The sequence below is a fragment of the Taudactylus pleione genome, unplaced genomic scaffold (genome assembly GCF_031769625.1).
Source record: "Taudactylus pleione unplaced genomic scaffold, aTauple2 ptg000073l, whole genome shotgun sequence".
Lineage (NCBI taxonomy): Eukaryota > Metazoa > Chordata > Amphibia > Anura > Myobatrachidae > Taudactylus > Taudactylus pleione.
In genome coordinates this window covers 147,884-158,612 of record NW_028284475.1, presented here as the reverse complement: position 1 = coordinate 158,612, position 10,729 = coordinate 147,884, and the positions used below count along the sequence as shown (strand labels likewise).

The 10,729-nt window shown below is 47.0% G+C and overlaps 1 protein-coding gene across 2 annotated transcripts in view; it reads right to left on the bottom strand.

Moving 5' to 3' along the window:
* Positions 1-2,252: 2,252 nt before the first annotated feature.
* LMNA (lamin A/C) overlaps positions 2,253-10,729 on the bottom strand; it is a 40,355-nt gene continuing 31,878 nt past the window's right edge. For both annotated transcript variants that reach the window (XM_088467525.1, XM_088467524.1), the window contains exons 8-12: positions 10,011-10,118; positions 8,911-9,030; positions 5,365-5,463; positions 5,025-5,282; positions 2,253-4,601 (exon numbers count right to left, since the gene is read on the bottom strand). In XM_088467525.1, coding sequence (XP_088323651.1) covers positions 4,572-4,601; positions 5,025-5,282; positions 5,365-5,463; positions 8,911-9,030; positions 10,011-10,118 — 615 coding nt within the window. In that variant the 3' untranslated portion in view covers positions 2,253-4,571. The remainder of the gene's footprint in view (positions 4,602-5,024; positions 5,283-5,364; positions 5,464-8,910; positions 9,031-10,010; positions 10,119-10,729) is intronic.

Sequence of the window (10,729 nt, the reverse complement as noted above, 5' to 3'; positions counted from 1 at the left end):
AGCGGGTCACTGTGCCGGGACCCCAGGTGTCAGCGGGTCACTGTGCCGGGACCCCAGGTGTCAGCGGGTCACTGTGCCGGGACCCCAGGTGTCAGCGGGTCACTGTGCCGGGACCCCAGGTGTCAGCGGGTCACTGTGCCGGGACCCCAGGTGTCAGCGGGTCACTGTGCCGGGACCCAGAGTGTCACTGTCCCAGGACCCCAGGTGTCAGGGTGTCACTGTGCCGGGACCCCCAGTGGTGTAAATTGCACTAGGAATATATAGCCTGTGCACCTATTTAATATTAGTAATAATGCATCAGGTCTGACCTGTAACCTAACACCCTGTACATGGTATATTAATACTGAACAGACTAATCCTTTGCATATAGTACATATAGGTGATCTATATATTTGGTAAAGATGCATTTCACAGCGGAATTGCATTAATGTTTGTATAATGACCAACGGCCTTGCGGAAAATGTCAGAGCTGATTCCATACTGTACCGTGCACTATTGTACACTAGAGGGAGACATAACATCTCACATTGCAGTCATAACTCCCCAGCCCATAAATGTGAGACGACTTCCTCATTTGTTCTATTTCTATTCTGATGTATTATAAACCTGTGCAGTAATCTACCAACATGGCCCACTTCACCTGGGACATAATGTCCTGCTCCTGCTTTCCCTCACCCATTACCCCGCTGTGAAATTCACGGGTGGCATTCTGCCGACACTGCCATAGAATGGCTGTAACCTATGCACGGCTGACATAAATGTTGGGGGTCAGGAACAGCACACTTGTGGCCAATGGGGACCCGGATAGTCCTGTGTACACCAGCCTGGCACATGCTGACAGCTTAGCAGTCCTGTGAGAGGAGATGGTCCTAGAAGGAGACCTCAGGCTCATCTCAGAACCTCGCAGTGTGGTCACGTCAGAGACACAGAATGCAGCGCCCAACACCTATCCTGACATCTATGTCACGTAAAGAGTAAGATGGGCATGGGAGAAGGAACGCGGAGGACGGGCACAGGACTAAGGCACAGAGAGGAAGGGATGGGTGAGGGTGAGGACACACAGGAGGTAGGATATGGAAAGACGGGTAATGGAGAAGACAGAGGGTTATATGGTAATACAGCGGGAAAGTACATTTATAATGGGATCAAAAGAGATTTCCATACAGCCCAACACTTCCTTCCATTGTCTCGCACTAGGATTGAAGACAGATGATTGGTGCTGGGGCTACGACATATTTGCATGTTGCAAGTTTATAAACCACCAAGTACCCCCCCCTTCCCCCCGCTTTGAACCGTCCATTTATCCCACACTGGTTTTGATCAGCCGCCCACAGTATTTTATCTACTTAATATTGTTTATTGCATTGTAATTTTAAGTGAACAAACACCTCTAAGTTTATGGACTTGCTTAAAGTGTAATTAAATACCCACAGAACATTGGCTGACCACCCACTCTTACAGACACCATGGAGCACAACACCTGCGGGGGAGCACAACACCTGCGGGGGAGCACAACACCTGCGGGGGAGCACAACACCTGCGGGGGAGCACAACACCTGCGGGGGAGCACAACACCTATGGGGCAATATAAACTCAGAAGATAGATACTGTTGCGTGCCGGATACTGTTGTCATCCTCCCTTAGGGTGCTGAGAATAACGGGATGCATGGACTTTGGTGGATAAAAGCTGTGCAGAGTGTTACAGGACTGATTTACACACAAGTTGGGATTTACCAAGAAGTAGACTGTAATTGTTGACATATCAGATTAGTCTATACAGAACTCGTACCAGCAATATGGAGCAGTAAACTCGCAGTACGTTTATATCCTCCTACCTGTCCCTGAGCGCCCGTGTGATTGATGGCTGTGTGAGGACGGGTACACCCCACATATTAGTGGCTGCTGAGGGGGATTTCTGGTCTTTTATCTACTGAGTGCTGTGATAATATTCTGTGTTATATCAGTGTGCCAGCATCTATACAGGGTACAGAAGAGCGTTGTGGATGAGAGCGCTCCCTGCAGAACATGACCCCTGTGTTGTGCCCAAATGAAGAAGAGAAGTTAATTGTACATGACAAGATATCTAAGCTAGTCCCAATGGGATGAGAGATAGTACATACGGGGGCTCTGGTTAGCTTTATAAGGGCTCGATGTAGACGTACACAGAGAGGGAATAATTCTCCTGCTGGAAGTCCGCGTGTCGGCAACACCGGAACATTAATACTGAGAATAAAGACCACACACAGACTAAGAAGGTTTCATTGGTTCTTTATACAGAAGCTTCATTGCACAGAAATTTGCTTGTCGCTATTAGGAACCATATAAACAAAGCAAAGGCATGAAAAGAAATCTACAAACATCATGCAGAAAGGGGGCAGCAGTGGCGGGGTCTCCCATCCCAGCGGGACACAAATAAGGCACTTAGGGGGTCTATGTACTAAGCCTCGGACAGAGAGAAAGTACCAACCAATCAGCTCCTTTCGTTTTTCACATGACGGGAGCTGGTTGGTAGAACTTTATCTCTCTCCAAGCTTAGTACATAGACCCCTTAGTCTGCTCCCATCATCCATCTAAGGCACCTGAAGATATACTTTCCTGCACTCACAACCGGTCATCTTCTAGCCAACACATTTTTGGTATATTTATGATTAAATCTAACCCTCTACCTCCATACTAGGTATCCGGTACTTAGTATTATGTTATCAGTCAGCCGCGGACATCGGTGGCTTTATCCCGCATTTGTTGAGCGACTGCAAAGTGCTGGGATTATATGCTGAATAAAGGCACAAACATGCCGTCACCTAAAGTTTGCGCTTGCACCCGACCGACCGCGTTTTACAACACTTAATCCCGACTTCAAAGCCTCCGCCTCTAACGGTACAGAAGTACATTACATCAACCGGCTTTACAAAACCTCCCATGGGATTACATCTTCTAAACCTTGTAAAATATATATATATATCTTGACCCAACGCATTTTGCAGTCAGGACTATGTGCTTATAACCTGAATGACAACTATAAAATAAGGATATTACTTATAAAGAGTAAGCAAAAGTTTAACTTAATCTCCTATTATTTATATATAGATTTTTTTTTTATACACATCATGAAATACTAATTATAAAGGAAGACCTAAAACGGTATCTCATATAAAAGCTGCACTACCCCTTCCCTCCACTAGCTGGAGACTCTAGATTACGGCTTGTGATTGGTCCACCAGATCACGTGCTCCCCTCCACAGTCACACAACCCCGGTATGCTGCTGTCCTGTGGTAACCGGACGCATGGAAACCCCATATGGAATACATAGTGGTGCAGATTTATTATAGGCCTTATAATTATCGGTTACATCGTTGTTCCTTTAAAACTGGCATTTTATCAGATGTCGTTTTAATTTTTATATGTCAAAAAATAATTCCAATATATAAAAAAAACAAATCGGAACTTCTTACTTTGAGCGGCCCGGTCGGGAAACGTAGGACCTAACAAACCGAACATACATTATATATAGATATACGTATAGGAGCATGCTCTGCTAAAGTGTGAAAGCTTCTGCATAGAGAATTATGGAAAATAAGCATTAATAATAGAAATTACTGAGCACTGCCGCTAGGAAAGCGAAAATGGCAGCGAGATTCCTTTCCTAGACGGCACCCATAGATTTACTATCTCTACAAAGAAGCCAAATTCGGGGCCCCTGTGAGTTAGGACCTCAGCGATTAATACCGTCATGAAATCTATTGTTAGAATGATGGATCCTTCCGTGCTCCTAGGTGAAATCGTTGCACCCTGAAATACTATGATCATTTTCCAACCCCCCCCCCCCCCCCCCAAATCGCACAGCACCCCGTCACTGTTACGCTCCTCTATAACCGCTACGGTAGCTTGAGTGCAATTATCACCGGTTATTGGAGAGTAACGCAGCCTAGAGACAGGGGAAGTTACAAAGTGCCTCCGGCGAGCTACGCTACAAAAATAAAATGGCGGCTTCCTAAGGCGTGATTAACGGACGTGTCTCACACAACTGGCACTTAGTGGCATAAAGGCTACACCGGGTGTGACGGTGATTAAGCCTGATATAGAGTGACCGCTCGCTAATTAAACGGTTCTCTAGGCAGTCACGTGACCCTGGCACCTATCTATCTGGTGACCCGATTCCTGGCCAATCTCGGTTCCCTGTCGTAGGGCACTTGCCGCGGTCTAGTCATCGGATGTACAATAAGCCCCACATTAGCCACTGAGGCTTAGTGTAAAACAAGACGTATTTGGAGGCATAATACAGGATCTCTATCACAGCCTCACAAGATGGAGGAACTGCCGCTCGGACCCTCGTCGTCCTTCCCAGTCCTGGCACGCGGGGGAGAGGACACGGATTGAAGCGGGCACATGCTGTGTCTTTGGTTTCATTTGTAAAAGATACAAAAAACAACAAAAAAATTTTTTTTCCTTCTATATAAAATACCTGATGTAGTGAATAAAAAACAAAATGGAAAAAAAAAAAAACCACAGAAAAATAGTTATATTTGTATTTCGTTTGGGCACTTGCGGGCATCACCGGGGGACGGCCGGGTTACATTATGCTGCAGTTCTGCGGAGAGACCTGCAAAAGAGTAAAACAGGATTAGTGTCTCCTACAGGGGGAACGGACAATATATATATACACACAGACACACACAGTGTATAAATATATATATATACACACACAGTAAATGTATATTTCTCTCTAATATATATATATACACACATACATACATACACACACACACATACATACATACACACATATATATATATATATATATATATATATATATATATATATATATATATATACACACACACACTGTATAATATATTATATATATACACACATACATACACACAGTGTATAATATATTATATATATATATATATATATATATATATATATACACATACATATACACACACATGCACACAATATATGTTTATCTCTCTCTCTAATATATATATATCTATACGATTTTCGGTGGCGGGACCTCACCTGCGCACGTTGGGTGTTGTTACCCAGGATGTAAGACCTGGGTGTCAGACTCTCGCCCAGGCTGCTGGCTCCGCCCGCACCCCCTGCGCTGCGGAAGGTACGGGTGACTGTAGTGAATGAGCTGGAGGAGGAGGAAGCGGTGCCAGCTGTCGGGGTGCCCCCCAGTCCCTTATCAGCCGGCTGTCCGCAGGCGGTACATGTAATATTGCGGGAGCGCAGGTTATACTCGCTGGGGTCACCAGACGAGTTCTGACCGTCCTGCAGCAGGAAAAGATATATGCAAATTAGCCACAGTGGGAGGAGACTAAGTAAATATGGGCGGCGGTAGAACATGACTTACATGATGGTGATGGTGGTGGTGGTGAAGCTCATCTTCATCATCGTCATCATCGTCCTCATCATTCACCGTGGCCCGGACAAGCTTCCGCATTGCAACTTCCTGCGGGGAATTGACAAAGAGATTAATAAAAAAGAAACACGAACATGGGAGGAGCTAACCCCGATCACATGACTGCGTGACAGGTCACACTAACTATGCCTACTGTGCATGCCACCTATACTCCTACCCAGTGCCCACCACTACCCCTGTGTCTGCCTCCTATACTCCTACCCAGTGCCCACCACTACCCCTGTGTCTGCCACCTATACTCCTACCCAGTATCCTGTCTTATACTCTGACACTACAATTACACATCTCCTCACCACTATCCCTGTGTCTGCCACCTATACTCCTACCCAACGCCCACCACTACCCCTGTGTCTGCCACCTATACTCCTACCCAGTGCCCACCACTACCCCTGTGTCTGCCACCTATACTCCTACCCAATGCCCACCACTACCCCTGTGTCTGCCTCCTATACTCCTACCCAGTGCCCACCACTACCCCTGTGTCTGCCTCCTATACTCCTACCCAGTGCCCACCACTGCCCCTGTGTCTGCCACCTATACTCCTACCCAGTGCCCACCACTACCCCTGTGTCTGCCACCTATATTCCTACCCAGTGCCCACCACTACCCCTGTGTCTGCCACCTATACTCCTACCCAGTGCCCACCACTACCCCTGTGTCTGCCTCCTATACTCCTACCCAGTATCCTGTATTATACTATCACACTACTATTACACATCTCATCACCACTACCCCTGTGTCTGCCTCCTATACTCCTACCCAGTATCCTGTCTTATACTATCACACTACTATTACACATCTCCTCACCACTATCCCTGTGTCTCCCTCCTATACTCCTACCCAGTATCCTGTATTATACTATCACACTACTATTACACATCTCCTCACCACTACCCCTGTGTCTGCCTCCTATACTCCTACCCAGTATCCTGTCTTATACTATCACACTACTATTACACATCTCCTCACCACTACCCCTGTGTCTGCCTCCTATACTCCTACCCAGTATCCTGTATTATACTATCACACTACTATTACACATCTCCTCACCACTACCCCTGTGTCTGCCTCCTATACTCCTACCCAGTATCCTGTATTATACTATCACACTACTATTACACATCTCCTCACCACTATCCCTGTGTCTGCCTCCTATACTCCTACCCAGTGCCCACCACTACCCCTGTGTCTGCCACCTATACTCCTACCCAGTATCCTGTCTTATACTCTGACACTACAATTACACATCTCCTCACCACTATCCCTGTGTCTGCCACCTATACTCCTACCCAACGCCCACCACTACCCCTGTGTCTGCCACCTATACTCCTACCCAGTGCCCACCACTACCCCTGTGTCTGCCACCTATACTCCTACCCAATGCCCACCACTACCCCTGTGTCTGCCTCCTATACTCCTACCCAGTGCCCACCACTACCCCTGTGTCTGCCTCCTATACTCCTACCCAGTGCCCACCACTGCCCCTGTGTCTGCCACCTATACTCCTACCCAGTGCCCACCACTACCCCTGTGTCTGCCACCTATATTCCTACCCAGTGCCCACCACTACCCCTGTGTCTGCCACCTATACTCCTACCCAGTGCCCACCACTACCCCTGTGTCTGCCTCCTATACTCCTACCCAGTATCCTGTATTATACTATCACACTACTATTACACATCTCATCACCACTACCCCTGTGTCTGCCTCCTATACTCCTACCCAGTATCCTGTCTTATACTATCACACTACTATTACACATCTCCTCACCACTATCCCTGTGTCTCCCTCCTATACTCCTACCCAGTATCCTGTCTTATACTATCACACTACTATTACACATCTCATCACCACTACCCCTGTGTCTGCCTCCTATACTCCTACCCAGTATCCTGTATTATACTATCACACTACTATTACACATCTCCTCACCACTACCCCTGTGTCTCCCTCCTATACTCCTACCCAGTATCCTGTCTTATACTATCACACTACTATTACACACCTCCTCACCACTACCCCTGTGTCTGCCTCCTATACTCCTACCCAGTATCCTGTATTATACTATTACACATCTCCTCACCACTATCCCTGTGTCTGCCTCCTATACTCCTACCCAGTATCCTGTATTATACTATCACACTACTATTACACATCTCCTCACCACTACCCCTGTGTCTCCCTCCTATACTCCTACCCAGTATCCTGTCTTACACTATCACACTACTATTACACATCTCCTCACCACTATCCCTGTGTCTCCCTCCTATACTCCTACCCAGTATCCTGTATTATACTATCACACTACTATTACACATCTCCTCACCACTACCCCTGTGTCTGCCTCCTATACTCCTACCCAGTATCCTGTATTATACTATCACACATCTCCTCACCACTACCCCTGTGTCTCCCTCCTATACTCCTACCCAGTATCCTGTCTTATACTACCACACTACTATTACACATCTCCTCACCACTACCCCTGTGTCTGCCTCCTATACTCCTACCCAGTATCCTGTCTTATACTATCACACTACTATTACACATCTCCTCACCACTACCCCTGTGTCTGCCTCCTATACTCCTACCCAGTATCCTGTCTTATACTATCACACTACTATTACACATCTCCTCACCACTACCCCTGTGTCTGCCTCCTATACTCCTACCCAGTATCCTGTCTTATACTATCACACTACTATTACACATCTCCTCACCACTACCCCTGTGTCTGCCTCCTATACTCCTACCCAGTATCCTGTCTTATACTATCACACTACTATTACACATCTCCTCACCACTACCCCTGTGTCTGCCTCATATACTCCTACCCAGTATCCTGTCTTATACTATCACACTACTATTACACATCTCATCACCACTACCCCTGTGTCTGCCTCCTATACTCCTACCCAGTATCCTGTCTTATACTATCACACTACTATTACACACCTCCTCACCACTACCCCTGTGTCTCCCTCCTATACTCCTACCCAGTATCCTGTCTTATACTATCACACTACTATTACACATCTCCTCACCACTACCCCTGTGTCTGCCTCCTATACTCCTACCCAGTATCCTGTATTATACTATCACACTACTATTACACATCTCCTCACCACTATCCCTGTGTCTGCCTCCTATACTCCTACCCAGTATCCTGTCATACTATCACACTACTATTACACACCTCCTCACCACTATCCCTGTGTCTGCCTCCTATACTCCTACCCAGTGCTCACCAGTATTACTGTCCTCGCTATGACTTACACTCTCCCTGCCATCGATAACCTCTAGATAAGAAGCCATGGGTAATACGTAGCCTCTGCTCCTGACCCAGGACACGGTTCTGCACTTATGTACGGACTTCGATAGTGTTTCCCAGCCCAGTAATTTCAGTCTGTTCTGTGTACATGCAGCTATATCACCTGCCGAGTACTAGGCGCGGTGGGCGTGGTGTCCAGTACTCACCTCATTGCTGGAGGTGAGTAAAGCTGTGCGAATGCTGTCTCCTGTCCCCCAGGAATTGTGAGACTTCAGCACAAAGTCAGTAGGGGGGTTGTGGGGAACTCCAGCCCCAGCGGCCCAGATCTGTGGAATGACAAGAGATAAATATACGGCTAATATATTATCATCCTCCTTTATTTATATGGCGCCACAAGGGTTCCGCAGCGCCTTACATAGTACATACACAAATGAGCACCACAAGAAAGCAGCGACTTACAGTACACCACAATGCAGGACAAGGACATAGTACATACACAACAATGCAGGACAAGTACATAGTATATACACAACAATGCAGGACAAGGACATAGTATATACACCACAATGCAGGACAAGGACATAGTATATACACCACAATGCAGGACAAGGACATAGTATATACACCACAATGCAGGACAAGGACATAGTATATACACCACAATGCAGGACAAGGACATAGTATATACACCACAATGCAGGACAAGGACATAGTATATACACATTGCTACAATAGCCATCATGACACCCAGAATAAGCTGCAGGGCGTCAGCTACCAGGTGTTAGGTGCCCTTGTGGGGAGTTTGGAGTAGACGATCGTATGAGTGAGGGCAGGAGAAGCACATGATGTTGGAGGGCCCTGCTCGTGAGAGCTTACGTTCTATAGGGGAGGGGCAGAGAGGGGTGACACAGATGAGGTTTATTCCCTCATCTATCAGGCTGGAGCAGGTGCAGCAAAAACTGATCAAGAAGAATTGATGTAAGCCATCGCTGTCCATCTACCTCGTACTCACAATCTAGAATATCTAACTTGTAATTCATCGGTTTTTCAAAGAAATGTGACTCTAAGTGTCCGATTTCCATCTGCTTAATACTTTATGTTTGTGACTAACAACCATATAACAGATCTAGGGACATTTGACAGTGATTGAAGAAATCAGTTGAGGTTACAAGCGCAATGATTTATACTGTTATTACAGTGCTCAGTTCCCTGCTTGCAGCAGCAGAGGGCGCCAAAGGCCCATCTAGAAGCATCAAATCGCTGATCAAACACACTTTAGTTTTGTAGACGTCAGGGTAACACTTACCGTCAGCGTCTGTCCTGCTTTAAGCGTAGCTCTGGGGGGGAAGCGGAATATAATTGGTTTCTCCTCCCCGATCTGACGCTTAATCTGCCAGTTTCCCAGTGATTGGTCCTTTAAGACAATACAAATACAGATGAACGACGTACAGTATGTTACCCCCACAGGGGTGACTCCAGAACTCTCCCACATTCTGTCACTGTCCCTACAATGGCTCCAACACTCTCCCGTCACAGTCCCAGGCTGGGCCCAATTATCTGAGCGGTCAGCCGCTTGTCCAATCGCCCAATAGCACTCACCTCTCAGGTGGGACAGCTAGGACATGTCGCAGGAGACTTTGGGCCCGATTCAACTTGGATCGCAAATTACATCAACGCAGCTGAGCAATTATTAGCCTCCGCGCATGTGTGCGATCGCACTGTGATGGCACCCGCAAGCCAGCGAACACGAATAAATGATTGACAGCTAGCAAGCGCTTGGGGGAGTGGTTTTAGAAACGCAGGTATGGCTTACGGTTTGGACGCCTTTTATTGGGCGGCCATAATTTAGCCAGTGCGATCACCTCCGCAGCACACGAGCAGCTCTCTGTGCGGGCAGAGACTCGCAGAATTAGAGACAGGTCAGACTAGCCGCAAGTGATGGATGGTGGCCGTTGTTCCCGATGCGTGCGCCCGCAGGAGAAGGCAGCAGCGGGCGTCTCTATGCACGGACGAGGTTGTGGCTGC